This window comes from Theropithecus gelada, chromosome 15 (genome assembly GCF_003255815.1).
Source record: "Theropithecus gelada isolate Dixy chromosome 15, Tgel_1.0, whole genome shotgun sequence".
Classification (NCBI taxonomy): Eukaryota; Metazoa; Chordata; class Mammalia; order Primates; family Cercopithecidae; genus Theropithecus; species Theropithecus gelada.
The window spans coordinates 1,054,228-1,077,235 of record NC_037683.1 but is presented as its reverse complement, the minus strand read 5'-3'; the positions used below and the strand labels follow the sequence as shown (position 1 = coordinate 1,077,235).

General features: G+C 59.3%; 1 protein-coding gene across 1 annotated transcript in view; it reads left to right on the top strand.

The window, feature by feature from the left end:
* Positions 1-4,949: 4,949 nt before the first annotated feature.
* Positions 4,950-23,008, top strand: part of GRIN1 (glutamate ionotropic receptor NMDA type subunit 1) — a 32,273-nt gene continuing 14,214 nt past the window's right edge. Inside the window, exons 1-7 of the mRNA XM_025360467.1 lie at positions 4,950-5,537; positions 7,866-8,000; positions 11,387-11,563; positions 13,864-13,926; positions 14,724-14,824; positions 21,188-21,309; positions 21,383-21,557. Of these exons, the coding sequence (XP_025216252.1) occupies positions 5,280-5,537; positions 7,866-8,000; positions 11,387-11,563; positions 13,864-13,926; positions 14,724-14,824; positions 21,188-21,309; positions 21,383-21,557 (1,031 nt within the window). The 5' untranslated portion in view covers positions 4,950-5,279. The remainder of the gene's footprint in view (positions 5,538-7,865; positions 8,001-11,386; positions 11,564-13,863; positions 13,927-14,723; positions 14,825-21,187; positions 21,310-21,382; positions 21,558-23,008) is intronic.

Genomic DNA, 23,008 nt, shown 5'->3' with positions numbered 1-23,008 from the left:
TTTTTTTGAGGCGGAGTCTTCACTCTGTCGCCCAGGCTGGAGTGCAGTGGCACCATCTCGGCTCACTGCAAGCTCCGCCTCCCGGGTTCGCGCCATTCTCCTGCCTCAGCCTCCCGAGTAGCTGGGACTACAGGCGCCCGCCACCGCGCCCGGCTAATTTTTTGTATTTTAGTAGAGATGGGGTTTCACCGTGTTAGCCAGGATGGTCTCGATCTCCTGACCTCGTGATCCGCCCGTCTCGGCCTCCCAAAGTGCAGGGATTACAGGCGTGAGCCACCGCGCCTGGCCTTTTTTTTTTTTTTTTTTTTTTTTTTTTTGAGACAGAGTCTCGCTCTGTTGCCCAGGCTGGACTGCAGTGGCCGGATCTCAGCTCACTGCAAGCTCCGCCTCCCGGGTTTATGCCATTCTCCTGCCTCAGCCTCCCAAGTAGCTGGGACTACAGGTACCTGCCACGGCGCCTGGCTAGTTTTTTGTATTTTTTAGTAGAGACGGGGTTTCACCATATTAGCCAGGATGGTCTCGATCTCCTGACTTCGTGATCCGCCCGTCTCGGCCTCCCAAGTGCTGGGATTACAGGCTTGAGCCACTGGGCCCGGCCAATTTTTAATGTTTATTATTTAGATGGAGTCTTGCTTTGTTGCCCAGGTTGGAGTGCAGTGGCTCCATCTTGGCTCACCACAACCTCTGTCTCCCAGGTTCAAGCGATTCTCCTGCCTCAGCCTCCCAAGTAGCTGGGATCATAGGTGTGTGCAACCAGGTCCAGCTCATTTAAAAAAAATTATTATTTTTATTTTTCGCCAGATGCGGTGGTTCATGCCTGTAATCCCAGCACTCTGAGAGGCCGAGGTGGGCAGATCATGAGGTCAGGAGATCGAGACCATCCTGGCTAATACGATGAAACCCCATCTCTACTAAAAATACAAACAATTAGCCAGGCGTGGTGGTGGGTGCCTGTAGTCCCAGCTACTTGGGAGGCTGAGGCAGGAGAATGGCGTGAACCCAGGAGGTGGAGCTTGCAGTGAGCCGAGATCGCACCACTGCACTCCAGCCTGGACGACAGAGCAAGACTCGGTCTCAAATATATATATATGTGTATATATAATTTTTATTTTTAGTAGAGACAGGGTTTCACCATGTTGGCCAGGCTGGTCTCGAACTCCTGACCTCAGGTGATCCACCCGTCTCGGCCTCCCAAAGTGCTGGGATGACAGGTGGTAGCCGCCGCGCCCGGCTGGGAGATGTTCTTTCTAGACCTCACCTGGGAGTCACACACCATTACCTCTGCCACGTTCCATTCGTTACAGGAGAGGCCGTAAGTCCAGGCCATGCACACCTGGAGGGTAATCGAGCTTCTCCTGCCGAAGGAGGTGGTGTTAAAACCACCACCGGTACCATCACTCTCCGCCTTTTATTCTGCATTCTGTTTCTTGAGACCACGCACCGCTACGTGGAATGGTCTCAGGTGCTCGTGTGTTTGTGCTCCACGACGTCAGAAAGTCCAGCCTTTGCACTGCTGCGTCCCCACCCTTAGAACAGCGTCTGGCACACAGGAGGTGCTCAGTAAATGTGCCTAGTGGAGTAAATGTCGGTGTGCAGTACCGCCCACAGTCGGATCTGTGGGGACACTGTGATGAGGAAGATGGCTACCAGGAAAGGTGGAATTTGAAAAGTCAGGACAGGGAGAGAGGAGGGACTTGTGGAGGCAGGAAGGTATGGGAGCTGGACCAGCTCCAGGGCTGGTGGGAAAGCCTCGCTGGTGTTGCGGGCTGGCCTTCTGTGAGGGTCCCTGGGCTCCCCTAGGTCAGGGCAGAGATCCTGACCCCAGTCTAGCTCTTTAGTGGGGGTCAGGCCCAAGATGGCTAGCTCTGTTTCCCCTACGTGGCTTGGCAGTCCCTCTAGGAGCTGGCACGGGAAGCAGGCCTGTCCTCCATGCCCTTGGCCAGCCTCGGCTGGGGTGGGTGGGTGGAGACGCTTCTGCCCACCCCTCCCGACCTGTCAGCCTCCTCCTCTCAAGCAGCCTTCCTCTGGACCGAAATGTGTCCTCAGGTGACTCTCGAGCCCCAGTTCTCAGGGTCTCCCCTGCAGGGGATGTAGAGCTGGGGTCCTGTCCCTGCTTATGATCTGCCCAAAATCCTAGGGAGAGCCCTGATTGGCAACCCCTGGGCCAATGGACTGAGGCCAGGGCGGGACTGCACCCAATTGACAGCCCTGACTAGAACTAGGCTGGCTTCGGGGTGGAGCAGCTCCCTCCCGCCGGGGCCGCAGCTGTCAGAGTAGGCAGGGAGGTCTCCGCAGAGGGGAGACTGTCCCACAGTGGCCCAGGGCGGAGCAGCACTTCCCTCCCCACCCAGTGCCTGACTGCTGGCCAGGGCCCATCCCAGGGCAGTGCCCCAGGTCTCTGGTCCTCCCCACAGCCTTTGTCCCTCCAGGTCTTAGAGGGGTCTGAGTCCAGGCACATCTGTTGTGGCACCACTACCCCCTCCCTCACGGTTGTGGAAGAAGCCCACGGGGGAAAAATGCAGAGCAGAACCCAGGAAAGACTGCTGGCAGGAGGAGCTACAGCCTGGAGGCACGGCCTCCACCCCGTCTCCGTCATGGGCATCTGCCAAGGGGTCTTGAACAGAAGCTTGGGGACGCACACAGTCTGGTGGGGCAGTGGTGCGCTGGCAGACCGGCTCCCTGAGTAGAAAAGGAAAAGCCCTGGTGTGCGGGGTTTGATGATTTCCCTGGCAGCATAAATAATCCCATTGTGGCTAATTTCTTTTTTTTTTTTTTTTTTTTTTTTTTTGAGACGGAGTCTCGCGCTGTCGCCCAGGCTGGAGTGCAGTGGCCGGATCTCAGCTCACTGCAAGCTCCGCCTCCCGGGTTCACGCCATTCTCCGGCCTCAGCCTCCCGAGTAGCTGGGACTACAGGCGCTGCCATCTCGCCCGGCTATTTTTTGTATTTCTTAGTAGAGACGGGGTTTCACCGTGTTAGCCAGGATGGTCTCGATCTCCTGACCTCGTGATCCGCCCATCTCGGCCTCCCAAAGTGCTGGGATTACAGGCTTGAGCCACCGCGCCCGGCCGTGGCTAATTTCAAGGCCTGACTGTAACAGCTGCTGGCAGGTGTCTGAACATTTAACAATCGGCTCTCCAGGGTCAGTGGGAGTTGCTCCAGCACCCCACAGGGTGGGGTTGGGTGGGTGGAGCCAGGGTCTCTACTGCAGCCTCCAACCCCTTTCTTCCATGCTGATGAGGAGTCATCTGGGCTCAGGTCTACTACCCCCACGCAGCTGCCAGGCTCTGGCCTGCCTGAGGCGCAAGGTTTTTGTTTTATGTTTTTTGTTTTTTGAGATGGAGTTTTGCTCTGTTGCCCAGGCTGGAGTGCAGTGGCGCAATTTCAGCTCACTGCAACCTCTGCCTCCCACATTCAAGCGATTCTCCTGCCTCAGTCTCCCGAGTAGCTGGGATTACAGGTGCCTGCCACCATGCCTGGGTAATTTTTGTATTTTTAGCAGAGACAGGGTTTCACCACGTTGACCAGGCTGGTCTCGAACTCCTGACCTTAGGTGATCCGCCTGCCTTTGCCTCCCAAAGTGTTAGGATTACAGGCGTGAGCCACTGTGCCTGGCTGAGGCGGAAGTTTGGAGATGGGCCACAAACTCCTGGAGGTGGGGCCAGCTTGGTCCCCCTGAGCAACCCCCACGCACCTTCCTGAAAGCCGACAGAAGGGGTGAAGGGCCCAAGGCGCATGAGCCTTCCTCTGTGTGCCTCAACCCAAACAGGGAGAGGCGGGGGTCTGCAGCAGGGTACAGGCAGGTGATCCCCCAAGGAAAGAATTCCCTGTATTGAGAGAGAAGGGGCCAAGAAGAGGAGCTTGTCAAATACCGCAGCCCCTCCCCCTCCTCTCAGCTCCAGGGGGTCCCTGGTGCCAGTGTTTGGCTGATGGAGAGAACGGCAAGCGAGAGAGGGAGTGTGACCCCTGTGGGCACATGACTTCCCTTGCTGCACTGCTCCGGATAGCAGAGGTGTGGGGACGACCCTGCTTTGTCACCATTGGGGGCGTTTGCTGTTAGGTCTGCAGAATCCTCAGTTGCTATTGGAAATGGTGACATCACTGGCAGGGGCGGAGCTTCAGCCTTCCTTCAAGTTAGGGAGGGGGACGCACACTCCAGGGGTGGAGGGGGACAAAGACAGGGTGGTGTGGACCAGAGGGATGGGTAAGGCTCTGGTAAAGGGGGCGCTGGGAGCGTATTGCGAGGGACTGGAGATGGAGAGAGGAGCGGAAGCTGAGGGTGTGAAACGGCTGGCCCCGAACACACCTCCCGGGGCTCCAGTGATTCCTGGTGTCCGACCTCAGCCCCAGTCAGTGCGGGTCCAGTCTCCAGGCTCTCGCGGAAGGCCTGGCTGAACACATGTGGCAGCCACGGTCACCCTCCCTATTCCTCTTAGCCCGAGGAGGGGGGTCCCAAGTTATATGGCCACGTAGACGGAGCCTCTCCCTCATTTCTGAACCTTGTGGGGGGGCGGACCCAGAGGCATAGTTTAGGGCCTCCCCCACCCCTCTAGCGCTCCAGCCTACAAGAGTCAGGACCCGAAATATTGCTGACTGTGGGTGACGACTCGTGCGCGCACACACACATGCGAGCAGGCACGACACGTTCGGTCATATTAAAAGGCACGCAAGGGTGGTGCGGGCTGCACGCGGTGACACGGACCCCTCTAACGCTCCCAAACTGAGCTCCCTGCAGGTCCCCGACAGCAGAGGCCACTGTCCCAGGACCCCTCCAGGCACGCGCTCACACGCACACGCGCGCTTCCCGGCTCACGCGCGCTCCGACACACACGCTCACGCGAACGCAGGCGCACGCTCTGGCGCGGGAGGCGCCCCCTTCGCCTCCGTGTTGGGAAGCGGGGGCGGCGGGAGGGGCAGGAGACGTTGGCCCCGCTCGCGTTTCTGCAGCTGCTGCAGTCGCCGCAGCGTCCGGACCGGAACCAGCGCCGTCCGCGGAGCCGCCGCCGCCGCCGGGCCCTTTCCAAGCCGGGCGCTCGGAGCTGCGCCCGGCCCGCTTCAGCACCGTGGACAGCGCCGGTCGCGTGGGGCTGAGCCCGCAGCCCCTGAGCGCGCTGCCGCGCCCCTTCCCTCTGCCGACGTCCCGGGACCGCCGCTCCGGGGGAGACGTGGCGTCCACAGCCCGCGGGGCCGGGCGAGCGCAGGACGGCCCGGAAGCCCCGCGGGGAATGCGCCGAGGGCCCCGCGTTCGCGCAGCGCAGAACCAGGCCCGCGGCCCGAGCCCATGAGCACCATGCGCCTGCTGACGCTCGCCCTGCTGTTCTCCTGCTCCGTCGCCCGTGCCGCGTGCGACCCCAAGATCGTCAACATTGGCGCGGTGCTGAGCACGCGGAAGCACGAGCAAATGTTCCGCGAGGCCGTGAACCAGGCCAACAAGCGGCATGGTTCCTGGAAGATCCAGCTGAACGCCACCTCCGTCACGCACAAGCCCAACGCCATCCAGATGGCTCTGTCAGTGTGCGAGGACCTCATCTCCAGCCAGGTGCCCTCCCCCACCTCCGTCCCCCACCTTCTCCTCCTCCATACTGCACCCCCACAGCCCCAGTTTCATTCCATCCTTTCCGTGCTCCCTTCCTCCCTGGAAGACACCACCCCGGAGTCAGCTGGCTGCTTCCGGGAGGCCCTTGTCTCACTAGGAACCAAACACCAGGGTCTGCTGGCTCCCCTATCTTGGCCTCAGACTAGTCACCTGCCACCTTGGCTGGTCCTCAGAGGGTCCCTGGGGCTCCAGGCCCTGACTGGTGTGTGCAGACGTGGGGCTGGAGTGTGTCAGTGTGGGGGTATGTATTCCGGGTATGGGGGCAGAAGTGCCCGTCCAGCTACATGCCCGCCCTGCAGAGCTTTAAACAGGACGGGGCCTGGGGCCATCTTTGTTTCTGCTTCCAGGTTCTCCTGCCCTTTTTTTCTACCCTTCCCCCGACCCATGGGTCTGCCTGGGAAGGGTAATGGCTCAGGTGCCAAAGCAGGGCGCTTTGTGGGAGTGGGAGTGGGGGTGCACACGCGAGAGGCGTCAGGGCATGGGAGCTGTCGGCAGCCAGCGCTGCGGGGGAGGACGCGGCTCCTGGGATTTTGCCTGTCGGAGCTGTCCGCCCCTGGGCCGAGCGCCTGCTGAATTCCAATGAGACTGCAAGGATCTGCAATGCAGCCCTTTATGTAAGAGGCAGGACAGACATCCAGCCTAGCACTGCTCACACGTGCCTACTTGGTGGACACACCACATCTGTAGACATGCATGCTCACACCCACACCAAATGTTACATCAGCACACACTCATGCACCTCAGCATCACACTATTTCATATGCTCACTTGCATACATGCAGATCCATGGACACCTGCTCATGTGCCACACACGGCTTGGCATGCATTCCCAGAGGCACATGCAAACATGCACACTTACACACACGGTTCCAGTCATGCACACGCATGTACACAAACAGACATGCTGGGGCATGTGATGCGTATAACCATACCCTAGCACATGCGCGAACGCCTGCATGGTCACACACGGACCTACGGGTCTTTGCCAGGCACCTCTGGGTGCAGGTTGGAGGCAAGAGCTGGGGGAGGGAGAACCACTTCAAACAGCTGCAGCTGCACGCCAGAGTTCTTCTCAGAAATCCTCCTTCCCCACCTCAAAATCCACCCCCATGCCCCAGTCCAGGACACCACGGGATGGGACTAGGGGGACGCGTCTGTAGCCAGTGGCTGCGGTCACATGTTCCATCTGGGACTGGGGAGGGACACGGAAGGTGGACTTGGGAAATCCGGGAGGGGCCATTCCTGGGGAATTGCTTCAACTCACGCCCGTGTTGCTGTCTGTCTGTGGGCATGGTCCCTGGAGCAAAGGCAATGCCTGTAGCTACCACTCACAGAACACACCCCCTGGTCAGGTACTGTCCTGCCACGTGGGGCCATGCAGTACACCCCGCCCCCATTCGCCGAAGCTCTAAGAGGCACAGGCAGAGCTGGGGACAGACTCAAGTCCTTGTTGTGTGAAGGTGGTGTGGACCCCACCTTGGGAGGGGCTGGGGAGAGAGGGAAGGCGTCAGTTCCAGGGGGCTGAGCCGCTGGCTTTAGATCTGCCCCATGGGGCCTTGGTCATGGGCAGGAAGGCTGGGCTGCACCCCCAATGCCTCCCTTCCCTTCCTTGACGATGAGGCCAGCACTCAAAGTAAGGGCTGGGTGTTGTTCAGACGGAGCCCACCTCAGGCCCCGCCTCTGGAGACACCAGCAGAAGGGACCTCGGCCTCTTTAGCGGCTCCTAGCTGCTTCCCCCTGAAGTCCAGTACTGGCCATCGGAGCTGCCTGCCCTGTCTCAGGATGTGAGCTGGCCCCACCCCTGGCCCATCAGGAAGGACGGGTGGGTTCTGAGCATCAAGGCCAACATGATGCAGGAACAGCTGTCCTCCCCAGTCCACCCTGGGTGCGTCCTGTGCTCAGGGTCCCCGGGACATCCCCAGGGCAGGCCTTCATCTGGCCCTTGAGGGGCGCAGCCCCTGCAGGCCCCAGTCAGCAATGTGAGAAGAGTGAGGGGAGGTCCGGGTGGGGTCTGCTCTCCCCTGTGTCCCCTTAGCCCCTGCTCTGCCTCTGCCCCTCTGCGATTGACTGATAAAGGATGATGATGGGGTCTCCCTCCCCCGCTCTGTGGGCATGTGTGCATCTGGGCCTGGGCATGTAGCATGTACCCAAATTGTGCCCCCACCCCTCTTAGCCTTCTGGGTTCAGCCTCTGCTGCTTCCGGATCTCAGCCTCTAGCCCAGTGCCTGGCCCACCCCTGGCTCAAGCTGACCCTGTCTCCTGTGTCCACAGGTCTACGCCATCCTAGTTAGCCATCCGCCTACCCCCAACGACCACTTCACTCCCACCCCTGTCTCCTACACAGCCGGCTTCTACCGCATCCCCGTGCTGGGGCTGACCACCCGCATGTCCATCTACTCCGACAAGGTAAGCCTGACTGCCAGACCAGGCCTGCCGGCCCTCAGCCCCAGTGCACAGCCCGGCCACTCCAGGAGCAGCGGGCCGACCCGCTCACATGGAACTCACACACCACACACTCACAGCCACACAGCTCCCCCATATTCATGCACGTCTGCACGCTCTCACGTGTCCAACTCACACATCTGCAAACACAGTCACATGCACACTCACATACTCTTACACACACAATACACCCTCTCACGCATAAGGAGGGCTCACATGGAGCCCAGCACGTGCCCCCAGCCCAGAGCAGGCCAAAGGGAGGGGGCACACCTCACACACTCACACATCACACACTCACACATTCATACAGCACCCACACACGACACTGCTGTGCTCACCCTCCCCACACATGCACACTGGCACACCCACGGATTCACACAAAGTCACACACAATCACTGGCACAGGCACCAGTGACACACCCTCAGGAGGAGAGGGCCCATGGGTTGGGAGAAGGGACGGCTGGGAGGCTTTCCAGACAGGTGGACTTTGAAGGGAAGTTTGGAGAGCTGGGGGTTGCTCCAGGAGGAAAGGGGTGTGCACACAGCCAGGGTGGTGGGGCCAGCCTTTCTCACTGCAGGCATGGGTGGAGAGCAATGTCTGCGGTTGCATGGCGTAAATGAGGATGCAGCTCAGGGCGGGGCGCTGGCCTGGGGGCTTCCAGCCTCTAGGGCTGAGGGGACCTTTGCTCAGCGTCCTGCAGACCCTCCTGGCCCACAGGCTAGGAGGAGGGCCTCTGTCCGATCCTGGAACAGCCGCTGAAGAGGGGGGAGGTCATCCAGTCAGTTTTGCAGGAAACTCCAAGCCAGAGAGCCACGGGGGCTTGCTCTAGGTCACACAGCCCTCCGTCTACCCAGGATGCAAACTGGGCACTGAGAGGCTGACCAACCTGGGGCCACTGACTGACAGACCTGCAGGGCCACTTGGCAGCGGACACCTAGTTTGGTGCCAGTGCTGAGGAGCCAGAGGGCTGGGCTGTGCAGCCAAGCTTCCGGGTCCCCCATCTTCTCCAAATTCCTCCAGCCCAGAGTCCACAGTCCTCAGTAACATTGCCTTAAAGCACAGGGGTCGCCCCAGCTAGGCCCAGGCTCTTCTGGGAGGATGGAAGGCCCCGGAGGCAGGAGCTGAGAGAGACTGGAACAGCCACCTTCCTGAGGCTCTGAAGGCCCTGGCATGCCCCTCAGCACCCAAACTGCTCCTCCCAGGTGACTTCACCCCTGGCCATGAGAAGGAGGGGGTCTCATTCCTGTGCCCTCAGGCACGACCTCCTTCGCCTTCCTGGGCACCAGTTTCCTCACATGCGAAGGAGAGAACATGGCCTTACCCAGGAAAGCAGCCAGTGGCTCAAATGAAAGCCCAGGGAAAGGGATGCCCCAGGGCAGGGCCAGCCCAGCACGTGCCCCCAGCCCAGAGCAGGCCAAAGGGAGGGGGCACGCCTCACAGCTACACCCTGGCCTTACTATGGTCTCTACACTACAACCAACCTGTGCCGAAAACATGAACTGGCAAGGCCAGGTCAGAGCTAGTCTAAGATCTCAAGCACAACCTGCCTTGCAGCCACGTCACCAGGTGGACAGAGAGAGGCAGGGGACATTTTTGCACCCCAAGGCACTGCCCCAGGCCACAAAGAGGGAACAGGGGAAAAATAACCTGGAGGCCTCAGAGAACCACAAGATCAGTGTGAGTCCACAGGGACACTGAAGGAACCAGGGCTCACCTGGACAGACACAGAGAACCGAGGCAGAGTGGCACAGAGCCTGCTCCACTCCCCGCCGTGCCACGGCACTCCCTGGCAGCTTGCGGCCAGGGAAAGCAAGCCAGGGCAAGCGAGCACCACGCTTTCGCCTGGGGAGATGAAGCCTTTAGCCCCAAGAGCGAATTCTCCTTCATACATAGAGTTTAAATTTGGGAGGACTCTGGGCAGCCCCAGGGGATCTTCAAGGCACTATGTGTCATCAAGAACTTCCTGAGTTCAACTTGTCCAAAGGTGGTGGGCTGCAGGGGAGGGGGTGAGCTCATCCCAGGAACGATTCCACAGAAACCCACGTCCCTTAGGGTGCTATGGGGCCAACACCAAACCTCCTCCATTTCCGAGATTATATGTGGGAGGAGAGGCTGGGGTGGGAGAAAGACGGGTTCCCAGGGTCTAGAAAGTGTCCCCAGGGTCGTGGGGACAGGGGTGGATAAAAGGAGGGGGTCCCAGGGTCTAGAAAGTGTCCCCAGGTTGGCCGGGCACAGTGGCTCAATCCCAGCACTTTGGGAGGCCGAGGCAGGCGGATCACGAGGTCAGGAAATCGAGACCATCCTGGCTAACACGGTGAAACCCCGTCTCAACTAAAAATACAAAAAATTAGCTGGGCATGGTGGCATGCGCCTGTAGTCCCAGCTACTCGGGAGGCTGAGGCAGGAGAATGGCGTGAACCCGGGAGGCGGAGCTTGCAGTGAGCCGAGTTCCCGCCACTGCACTCCAACCTGGGCAACAGTGTGAGACTCCATCTCAAAAAAAAAAAAAAAAGGAAGTGTCCCCAGGGTGTTAGGGACAGGAGTGGGAGACAGAAGGGGTCCCAGGGTCTAGAAAATGTCCCCAAGGGAGTGGGGATGGGGTAGGAGGAATGGGGTCCCAGGGTCCAGAAAGTGTCCCCAGGGAGGTGGGGACAGGGGTGAGAGGAAGGGGGTCCCAGGGTCTAGAAAGTGTCCCTAGCGGGGTGGGGACAGGGGTGGGAGGAAGGGGGTCCCAGGGTCTAGAAAGTGCCCCCAGCAGGGTGGGGACAGGGGTGAGAGGAAGGGGGTCCCAGGGTCTAGAAACTCCCCAGGATGTTAGGGACAGGGGTGGGAGACAGGAGGGGGTCCCAGGGTCTAGAAAGTATCCCCAGTGGGGTGGGGACAGGGGTGGGAGGAAGGGGGTCCCAGGTTCTAGAAAGTGTCCCCAGCGGGGTGGGGACAGGGGTGGGAGACAGGAGGGGGTCCCAGGGTCTAGAAAGTGTCCCCAGCAGGGTGGGGATGGGGGTGGGAGGAAGGGGGTTCCAGGGTCTAGAAAGTGTCCCCAGGGTGTTAGGGACAGGGGTGGGAGACAGGAGGGGGTCCCAGGGTCTAGAAAGTGTCCCCAGCAGGGTGGGGACAGGGGTGGGAGGAAGGGGGTCCCAGGGTCTAGAAAGTGTCCCCAGGGTATTAGGGACAGGGGTGGGAGACAGGAGGGGCTCCCAGGGTCTAGAAAGTGTCCCCAGCGGGGTGGGGACAGGGGTGGGAGGAAGGGGGTTCCCAGCCTCCGGCGGGTGTTCCAGCGGCGGGAGGCGGGTGGGAGGGCGGGTCTCCACGGGTCCCCCTCAGCCCGCCCTGCTCCCGTCTCCCACAGAGCATCCACCTGAGCTTCCTGCGCACCGTGCCGCCCTACTCCCACCAGTCGAGCGTGTGGTTCGAGATGATGCGTGTCTACAGCTGGAACCACATCATCCTGCTGGTCAGCGACGACCACGAGGGCCGTGCGGCTCAGAAGCGCCTGGAGACGCTGCTGGAGGAGCGTGAGTCCAAGGTGAGGGTCGGCGCCGCAGGCGGGCGCCTGGCGGAGCCGAGGTGCAGGACGGGCCGCCGTGTGTCTGTGGCTCCGTGTGTGACACCCTCTTCTTTCCATCGTGCATGGTCAGCACCACCACGTCTGGCGAGCGCCCGCCCCAGCCTGTCCTCGGCTCATTTCACTCGCTTTTGCCATTAGTCGAAATCTCCTTCGTGTCAGTCCCTGCGGGGCGAGGGCCAGACCACCTGGAGCTCCGCAAACACCCCTGCCCCGCGCCACCCCGCGCTGCCCCGCGCCCTCGTCCCTTCCTCCTGCCCGCGCCCCTCGCTCCCTGGAGGCCCCAGCCGGGCTCGGGACTCGTCACCCTTCCCGCCCACCCTGTCCTGAGTTCCCAGCAGCCTCCCTCTGGGCAAGGTCTCCCTTGTACATGGCCTGCACATACCGCCCCTGCAGTCCTGTCCCCTCACGGCTGGGCCCATTCCCTGTCCTCCCCCGCGTGGCCTCCCCTGAAGCTCTGCACCTCACAGCTCAGCAAAGCCCCATCCACAGACACCTGCCCCCCAGCCCGGACCGCCCCTTGGGCTCCACTCCCCTCCTTGCCCCCACCACAGGGCTCCCTCGGCACTCCTTACCAAGACCAATTAGCCACCTGGTTCTAGGACACACTGACCCCAACACAGCCAGGCGTCCACTCTGTGGGGCTGCAGAGAGATCAGAGCTGGGATTTGAGGGGGTCCAAGAGACCCCTGCCCCCTTCCTTACCACTCCCATTTGCAGTCTGGGGCAGAGCTGGTGCTTGGCTGCAGGACCCCTAGAGCCCTGGGTGCTCAGCACCTGGGCCGGCTCCTGGTCAAGCAGTGGGAGGAGGCCCAGGCTGAAGAGGGCCAGACCTACGGGTGGCTGGGAGCATGTTTCGTGTCAGAGCTGGCTTCATTGAACTTAGGGCCAACCTGGCACCCCCAAAGCACCACAGGACCCGGGAGGGACCAGAGGGCACGGGTCAGGGGCAGACCAGAAGGTCCTGGAAGTCCTGTCGTGGGGGTTCTCTGAGTCTTGGGTGGGAGGGGCATGAGCACCGAGGGCCTCACCCAAGACAGTGCCCCTCACCCCAGTGCCCGACAGGCCCCTCACCTTCTGGCGTGCCCACCCACGGCCATGGACTCCCATAACACACTCACCCCTGCACACCCAACCGCTTTCATTCACAGGTGCACGCACACATTTCCATCACACTCCACACCTCCAGCCACAGGCTCAGGCCACGCTTGCCTCCATGCAGCTCCAGCACCACACACACACCTGGACACATGCACAGGTGCACTCCTCACACACACATCTGTACACACGCACAGGTGCGCTCCTCACACACCTGGACACGCGCTCAGGTGCACTCCTCACACACACACCTGGACATACGCACAGGTGCACTCTTCACACACACACCTGGACACGTGTTCAGGTGCGCTCCTCACACACACACCTGGACACACGCACAGGTGCACTCCTCACACACCTGGACACACGCACAGGTGCGCTCTTCACACACACACCTGGACACGCGCACAGGTGCGCTCCTCACGTGCATGCTCACCCTCACTTGCGCCAGCCAGCACACACACAGACATGCACGCACGCACACGCACACACACATGCACACGCACATGCACACGCACACACACAAAGGCGTGCTCAGACCATCTGGCCCTTCCGCAACCTTCACAGGCTTTTGCAGACTAACCCTCCCATTCAGATACCCACAGGCGCATGCCACCCCTGCAGATGCACATATGCACACACACCCTCTTGGGCACATATGCCAGCCGATGGGCATGGGCACCCCAGTTAGTGAGGACACCTCGGTCTCTTGAGAGGCAGAGGGAGGCCAAGGAGAGGGAGGGGGAGGGACATGGCGACAGGCCCCGGGGGGCTGCTCACCTCCCACTCAGGACTGACACGGGTTGGAGTGGGCACTGCTGGGGCCACACAGCAGGTGCATGCAGGGTGGGGGTGGCAGGTGGGGCTCCCTCCGAATGGTGGACGCGGACAGGGCCTCCCTTTCTCCTGAGAACGACCGTTTCCAAGAGCACAGCTTCGTGGCAGGGAGCCTCCATGGCCCCACCCCCACGACCCTCCCCCCCCCCCCAGCTCCGCCCCCGGCCCCCAGCCCCGCCCGGGGCCTCGGTGTTTGCGAGCTCCAGGTAGGAGCCCGTCTGCAGACGTGCCGAGGAGGTGGTGTGATTGCTTTAGCGCCGTCATTTTCAACCGTTTATAATCTTCTTCTGTGTCTGCATATTTTCTCTGTGCACATTATTCATCAGAGTAAAAAAAGGAACTATGAAAACCTCGACCAACTGTCCTATGACAACAAGCGCGGACCCAAGGTATATATGCATGGACGTGCACGCCACCCACGGCTAGGGAGCCCTGGCCTCGGCGCCTCGGCCACTAGGGCCACTGTCTGGCCCAGCCGCCGAGCCGCAGGCCCAAGCAATGAGGAGAGGCAGCCGGCAGCAGGCAGGAGAGGGCAGGCAGGAGAGGGCAGGCGTGGCGGCGTGGGTGCCTGAGGCCCACCCGCCGTGACCCTAGCCTGCACCCTCGAGGCAGGCGCGGCTGCAGGAGGAGCTGCTCTCCGGGAAGTGCATGCGAATCTCCGGGACCCCCAGGGTTTCCTCGTGGAACCCGGGAGGGAGCCCGCCCGCCTGGCCACCCGCTCGCCGGGGCTGGGCTGCTCCTGCGGGGGCCTGCGGAATCAGACCTCAGAGGACCTCCCATGGTTTTGGAAAAGTCAGCCCCATCTCTTTTCCTGGTTGCATTCCAAAACTCTTTTCTGTTTCCCGTCCGCTGCACGCCTCCTGAGTCTGGGTCCACTTCAGCTTGCATGCTCAGTGCAAAGATGAGGACAGGAGTGAGGTGGAGAGAGAGACCCAGAGAGAGAGCAGAGAGAGCACAGAGCGAGCACAGGTGAGCGCGCAGGCTGAAGACAGGACAGGACCGGAGAGGCGAGGCCAGGCCAGGCGAGGACTGAGGAAGGCAGGCAGAGGCGCAGGTGGCAGGCGCAGACCATGGCAGCCCTAGCTAAGCTGCCTCGGGGTTCCCAGCGGCTCCAGCCCGACTCTCACCCCTGAGGTGCTATGTCCCCTGCCCCAGCCGCCTGCTAACATTCTTGTTCACACCGCAGGCAGAGAAGGTGCTGCAGTTTGACCCAGGGACCAAGAACGTGACAGCCCTGCTGATGGAGGCAAAAGAGCTGGAGGCCCGAGTCATCATCCTTTCTGCCAGGTGAGGCTGGGCAGGGCCCTACACACTGCACACAGGGTGGTACCTGGCCAAGCACCCGCCATCTGAGCCAGAGCTGGGACATTCTTGGGCACAGTGACCTTCAGCTTCCAAAGCACCTTCACCAAGGACAGCCACACCCCACCCGCTCCCACGCCCACACTCCTATCGGCACGGCTGATGTGACACCCTCCATCTGTGCCTCCCTCCCTGGGCCCTTCCCCATTCCACAGTCACATACTACCTCTGCCCTGAGCTGGGCTGTGGGAGAGGGAGATGGAGGAGACCCTGCCCTTGGGAATCTCTGCAACTCAAGGGGGCAAACCTGTGCAAACAAGGCCCAGGGCTGGGGCCAGGGACGAGGCCCAGGGAAGTGATGTGCAGATGTGCCAGGCGAAAAGGCCCACGGCAGGGAGAGGGCCAGACTTCCCAACGGAAGGGTTGCAACAACTGGAGCAGCAGCTTAAGGGGAAATCAGTTAGGTACCCGGGAAATCAGGCTGCTCTGGACAGGGTCCGGTGCCACAGAGCAACCTCGGGAGAAGCCCACTGTAAAAAGCTCCCTATTTGCAAATGGCTAGGTTCTTCTGGGAGGGGAAAGGCTGGGTGACTGGGAATAGGAAAAGCAAGAGTAGGGAAGGGCAGGGTGAGTAGCCTTGCCTCATGGGACAGCCAAAACCCCACTGTCCCTGACCTAAAAGCTCTGCTAGGCTCCAACAGAGCGGAGCAAAACAGCATCGAAACGCCCAGAGGAACACAGCCCAGCCCTCCAGCCCTGCATATGGGAAAGAGCCAGCGACACTCTCAGTCCCAGGGCAGGCCACCATTTCCATGGGTCCGTCAAACGAACCTCTGGCACGGAGACAGGTGCAGCCCCCTCACCAGGGCAGAGCGCAGGGTGGGGCCAGCCAGGGCTCCTCGGGCTAGAAGGCAGGAATCTCCCCAGCCCAAGGCAGGGTTATTGCTTAGAGCTGCCCACGGGGCCTCACCTGCTTCTCCTGCAGCTGCTATAAAAAGGCACTAATCATACCCCATTACGCCCCCCGCACTCAGCTTTAGGCTCATAGGTCTCTTGTCCACTCTACTCATCCAACTGTGGGCCCCAGGGAGGGTTGGCCTGGCTCCAGGAAAAAAGATTTTTAAAGATTTGACCAGGCAAGGTACGCGTACGCCCTGGTCCCAAGGAAGGAATGCCCCGCCCAGAAAAAAGCCCCGCCCAGGGAAAGACCCGCCCAGATAAAAGTCCCGTCCAGAGAAAGCTCTGCCCAGAAAAAAGAACTGCCCAGGGAAAGCCCAGCCCAGAAAAAAGCCCCGCCCAGGGAAAGCCCCGCCCAGAAAAAGGACCAGCCCAGGGAAAGCCCCACCCAGAAAAGAAGCCCCGCCCAGGGAAAAACTCCGCCCCAAAGAAAGCCCCGCCCAGGGAAAGCCCCGCCCAGAAAAAAGACCAACCCAGGAAAAGCCCAGCCCAGAAGAAAGCCCCGCCAAGGGGAAGCCCCGCCCAGGGAAAGCCCCGCCCAGAGAAAGCCCCACCCAGAGAAAGCCCCACCCAGGGAAGGCCCTACCCAGGAAAGCCCCACCCAGGGAAGGCCCCGCCCAGGGAAAGCTCCTCCCAGAAACGTCCCACCCGAGGAAAGCCGCTACGAGGAAAAAGCCCCGCCCAGAAAAAGCACCACCCAGGGAAAGCCCCGCCCAGAAAAAACCCCCTCTGAGAAAAAGTCCAGCCCAGCAAAAGCCCAGCCAGACCCTCATAAGTTAATTTTCTTTTTTCGTTGTTTTGAGACGGAGGCTTGCTCTGTCCCCCAGGCTGCAATGCAGTAGCACAATCTCAGCTCACTGCAATCTCTGCCTCCCGGATTCAAGCGATTCTCCTGCCTCAGCCTCTCAAGTAGCTGAGACTACAGACACACGCCACCACACCGGGCTAATTTTCATATTTTTAGTAGAGACGGGGTTTCACCATCTTGGCCAGGCTGGTCTCGAACTTGTGGCCTCTTTTTTTTTTTTTTTTGAAACGGAGCCTCATTCTGTCACCCAGGTTGGAGTGCAGTGGCTCGATCTCGGCTCATTGCAAGCTCCACCTCCCGGGTTCACGCCATTCTCCTGCCTCAGCCTCCCAAGTAACTGGGACTACAGGGCACCTGACCCCACGCCTGGCTACTTTTTTGTATTTAGAGTAGAGACGGGGTTTCAACGTGTCAGCCAGGATGGTCTCGATCTCCTGACCTTGTGATCCGCCCACCTCAGCCTCCCAAAGTGCTGGGATTACAGGCGTGAGCCACCGACCCCGGTCACTTGTGGCCTCTTCTGTTATTTTCTGAATTGTTTACACTTCCCTCACTCATCACAGAGCTGGAGAGAGATTCTGTGGCTGTGACGGGATAAAAGGATGGATAGGCAGGTGAACAAATGAATAGACAGCTGGCTGGGAAGTGGAAGATTTCTTCATCCCAGATGGGGCAACTCAAGGAGTCGATTACCCTAAAACACACCTGTTCCACTGTTGGGCACTTTTGCAATAGACAAGTTCACATCAAGCTAGACCTGCCTGATCCCTACATTCTAACTGGAGTGACCAACAGGACATGGGAGAAAAAAATCACATACAAAGCCAATCCACAGAACCCTGCCATGCCCAGGTCCCCAGAGAGAAGGGAGGGGGCATTTTCTCCACTGTTTTCTGTTGGCCAATGAGCCCCTGAGCCATGCACTACAGTCCCACAGGTTGACCCCATGTTGCCAGCCTCAGGGTTAAGGTCATGTTTCCAGACATGGCCCTGAGAAAAAGGCCAGCCCAGGGAAAGGGACATGGTCAGGGCAGACATGTGCATGCACACAGGAACCATGTGCATACCACACATCCATGCACATGAGCACACTCTACACACCACCTGTGTATGCACATATCATACACACGTGCACAAATGCATGTACACACACTATAGTCATACCACACATACATCTCTACCCACACATGCAGAATCATGGACAGGTCATACACAACACATACACATGTACCCACATGCCATATACACACCACATGTACCATGCATACACCATACACACACGTGCACAAATGCATGTACACACCATCACACCACTCATACATCTCTACCCACACATGCAGAATCATGTACAGGTCACACACAACACATATGCATGTGCACACATGCCATATACACACTACATGTACACACATGCACCATGCATACACCATACACACATGAGTGCAAATGCATGTACATACACCGTCACACCACTCATACATCTCTACCCATACATGCAGAATCATGTACAGGTCATACACAACACAGGCATGTGCACACATGACACATACACACCACATGTGTACACACATGCACCATGCATACACCACACACACGTGCATATACACATACAGGTAGAGGCACACATACCACCATATACACCACATACAAAGACACACACTGATATATGCACACCTACATACATGTACCCACAGCACACATGCACATACATCACAACACACATGTGCAGCACACACACCATGTGCACACCCATACACCCATGCTACATACATGCCATACCCCATGCATATGCATACACTGACCACAGCACACATCAACCATACACCCACCAACATACCTCTTTCTTTTTTTTTTTGGGGACAGAGTCTTGCTCTGTTGCCCACGCTGGAGTGCAGTGGCGTGATCTCAGCTCACTGCAGCCTCTGCTCCCTAGGGTTCAAGTGATTCTCCTGCTTCAGCCTCCTGAGTACAGGGATTACAGGCATGCGCCACTGTGCCTGGCTAATTTTTGTATTTTTATTAGAGATGGGGTTTCACCATGTTGGCCAGGCTGGTCTTGAACTCCTGACCTCAGGTGATCCGCCTGCCTCGGCCTCCCAAAGTGCTGGCATTACAGGCATGAGCCACCACCCGTGGCCTTTTTTTTTTTTTTTTTTTGTGAGGCAGAGTCTTGCTCTGTCACCCAGGCTGGAGTGCAGTGGCACAATCTTGGCTCACTGCAACCTCGGCCTCCTAGGTTCAAGTGATTCTCGTGCCTCAGCCTCCTGAGCAGCTAGAATTACAGGTGCAGGCTACCATGCCCAGCTAAGTTTTGTATTTTTAGTAGAGACAGGGTTTCACCATGTTGGTCAGGCTGGTCTCGAACTCCTGGCCTCAAGTGATCCACCCACCTCAGCCTCCCAAAAGACTGGGATGACAGGCGTTAGCCACTGCCCCCAGCTCCAACATACTTTTTTTTTTTTTTTTAGATGACGTCTCACTCTGTCACCCAGGCTGGAGTGCAGTGGCGCGATCTTGGCTCACTGCAACCTCTACCTCCCAGGTTCAACCAATTCTCCTGCCGCAGCCTCCTGAGTAGCTGGGAATACAGCCATGCACCACCACCCCGGCTGATTTTTTTGTATTTTTTGTAGAGACAGGGGTTTCTCCACGTTGGTCAGGCTGGTCTCGAACTTCTGACCTCAGGCGATCCACCCACCAAAGTGCTGGGATTACAGGCATGAGTTACTGTGCCCAGCCTCCAACATACTTCTTGAATCCGTGCAATGGCTCTGGACTGTGAGGGCTGGAAAGGACTCTCCTCTCATGTGCTGAGCTCCTTGGAATGGAGGCCAAAGTCCCACAGCAGAGGCCAACTGGCCCACCCAGCATGCCCATCTCCCAGGAGTGCAGAGAGGCAAGCCCTGGGTAGCAGCAGGCACAGGCCTTCTTGACCCCAGATCTTCAACCTGTCACATTTTGGCTCCTCCTTAGTGAAGGTTGTTGAGGGTGTTTTGCAGAGAGACATGATGCCAATCTTAATTTTTGACCAATTTTCCATAGCATGCAGATAATTTGTTTCCAAAACTTTTCATTTTCCTGAAGTTGTCTTGATTGGTATCAACTATTTCCATAAAATGATCGGATGAGTTTTGATGGACAGATCAGGCTTTTGTTTACAACTGTTTTGCTCCTAATAATTCCACCACATCACATGTCATAGACCCGAATTGTGTCAAGAAGACGGGCTTGTTCGTCAGGCCCTGGTGGGCACTTTGATAGCGGGCACGCTGCTCCACGACATGCATGGTGTTGGGTCTTGCTGGACAAGCTGCGTTGTGTTCAGTGTGCAGAGCCTCTGCTAGATGCTTTCATTTGGGGCACTGGGCCAGTGCTACTGGGAGCACCTCTGTCTTGTGTTGCTGACATCCAATAGCATCATCATCTACAGCAAACACTGAAGGTCTGCATTTCTTCGTGAGCTTATTCTTGAGAAAATTGGGGGCAGACCCCTCCTCAGGGAAGGGAGGGCCACCTTGGTTTCCAGAGTCAAGCATTGTGAAAATTACCCAACACTCAGGCAATCCACCCAACCCCGCTGCCCATGCCTGGAGAAGCAAAGTATCAGGGGTAGTCCAGGACCCCTGGAGCCAGGACAGGCCCTGCAGAGAAAGGTCTGACAGATGGTGGTGAGGGAAGACCCCCAAAGGCTTCTAGAGTCCCACCAGGCCCCCAGGTCCTTGTCATAACCAGAGAGGCCCCAGCCCCAGAGGAACAGGTCCCCTGCTCCACTGTCAACAGGGGCCCGCCTGCAAGGACACCGGCAGAGCTCAAGACCGCACATGCCTGCAAGGTGAGGCCTGCCTGGGCTCTGTCCTCCTGCAGGCCCCAGGCCTGGGTGACTGGGCGAAGGCAGCTGCTTGTGCAGAGCCCCGGGGGAAGCTGCCTCTCATCTCTGGTCGTCCTCAGGACGCTGGATCCCACCAGCATCTCACCAACCTGGAGAGTCCCCCAACCCCTCATTTCACGTTTGAACATAGAGAACCAGAGGGGTGTGGCTTGTCTAGGAGGTCTTAGGAGCTTGGGTCCTGACTCTGCCATTTACCAACTCTTGTGTGTCCCGTGTGCCTCCGCTTCCCTTCGGGACACAGAGATATTGTGAAAGTTATATAAGATAATCCACATAAAACACTTCAAGCAGTGCCTGGTATCTGGCCAGCAAGTGATCAATGGTGATCCATTACCTTCCTGGGCGCCCATCAGGGCCTTCTAAGGTGGAGGGAAGGGCATGCTGGGGGCACAGGTGCAGGCCACAAGTAGGAAGTCAGTCCTATAAACCAGGTATCTAACCCCATCCCTGCTCCCGCAAAGTAAGGACCAGCATCTAACTCCATCCCTGCTCCCCCCGAGGTAAGGGCCAGCAACGGAGTCCTGGGAGGCTCCTGGGTTTTGAGCAGCAGTGCCTCTGCGGGGTTTGCAGGCTTTGATCTAGGAGGGGCTGGGGGCTGGGCAGGTCCCTGCTCCAGAGAAGGAGGACCTGGGCCTGTGGAGCGCCGCGGTGGGAGTGCTGGAGTCCTGGCCCGTCACCCCCGTCTGCCCCACAGCGAGGACGATGCTGCCACTGTGTACCGTGCAGCTGCGATGCTGAACATGACGGGCTCCGGGTACGTGTGGCTGGTCGGGGAGCGCGAGATCTCGGGGAACGCCCTGCGCTACGCCCCGGACGGTGAGTGCTGGGCCTTGGCGGGGTCCCTGAACGGGGAGGCCCCCACGGGCTCTGAGTCGCATGCTCTCCCCAGGCATCCTCGGGCTGCAGCTCATCAACGGCAAGAACGAGTCAGCCCACATCAGCGACGCCGTGGGCGTGGTGGCCCAGGCCGTGCACGAGCTCCTCGAGAAGGAGAACATCACCGACCCGCCGCGGGGCTGCGTGGGCAACACCAACATCTGGAAGACCGGGCCGCTCTTCAAGAGGTGGGCGGGGCCTCTCCCGAGCTGGGCGGGGCTGCTCTGGGGGCGGTGGGCGGGGTCACTCTCCAGAGCTGGGCGGGGCCATTCTCAGGAATGGGAGAGGTCCCTTGGGGGGGGTGGGCGGGGCCGCTTTTGGGGGGGGGGGCGGGGCCACTTTCCGGAGCTCTGTATGGCCCCTCTCAGGACTGGGCGGGGCCGCTCTTAGGGAACTGGGGGAGCGCTCCTCAAGAGATGGGTGCGGGCACTCTAGGGGGTGGGGTGGGCAGGGTCGCTTTCAGGAGGTGGACGGCGCCGCTCTCAGGGGTACTGCAGTGGAGCCTGCTGCCAACATCCTCTGGACACTGTTACTTCTCTCCTCTCCCCCCACCCCTCCAGCACCACCACATCTAATGGCACAATCATCTGCCCTCTTCTCAACACTGACACCAGTGCCGGGACTGTCACTGGAGTGGGGACTGGCTCCACTGCTCCCGGCCCTACTTTCCACACTGCAGTTCACCCTGAAACAGCACCCCTCTCCCTGTGGGGCTGGCAGCCTTTGGGAGGAGGCTCTTGATGCAGATGGGGACTGAAAGCTTCCAGGGACCCAGGAGGCCAGACAAGGAGCCCAAGAACAGCACACAAACCTTAGAGAGCCAGGGCTGGCCTAGGTCCAGAGACCCAGATGAACATCTGCAGTGTGGCAGCAGTTAGCTCACAGCACACCTGGACACCATGCCATGCCAGCTCACCCCCAGATCCCCAACCATTGAGTAGCATGTGCAGAGCCACCATTCACAATGCCCACATAAGTGCCGATGTAGGCAGCACGTGTGCACACACATGCACACACATACACAGCACCATGTGTGCACACACTCAGGTACATGACACACACGTGACACAGGCACATGCATGGGGTGCACCCCACATAGGGATCACGTGTGCACACAGGTTCACTGATGTGACCCGATGGGTACAATGCACACGCGCACACACAGCCAGACAGGACAGTCTGGTGGTTAGAGCCAACTCAACCTCTCCCCCACTTGCTGGCAAGAGGGCAGGCATCCTTCTGGGCTTCTGCCTCCCTCTCTGTAAGACAGGATGGCTGTGAGGACAACGTCCTAACCCATGGAAAGCCCTTGAAGCAGGGTCTGGCACCCAGAAACCACTCAGCTGTCATGAGTTGCACTGTCCATCTGGTGCAGGCAGACACCACGGTGTCCAGGGGCTGGCATGTGCTGATCTTTCTGTTCTTGGGACTGGGACAAGGGAAAAGCCCGAGCTGCTCAGCAGGCAGGAGAAGGAGCAAGGAGAAGGAGCAGGGAGAAGGAGCAGGAGAAGGAGCAGGGGGAAGGAGCAGGGGGAAGGAGCAGGAGAAGGAGCAGAAGAAGGAGCAGGGGGAAGGAGCAGGGGGAAGGAGCAGGAGAAGGAGCAGGGGGAAGGAGCAGGAGAAGGAGCAGAAGAAGGAG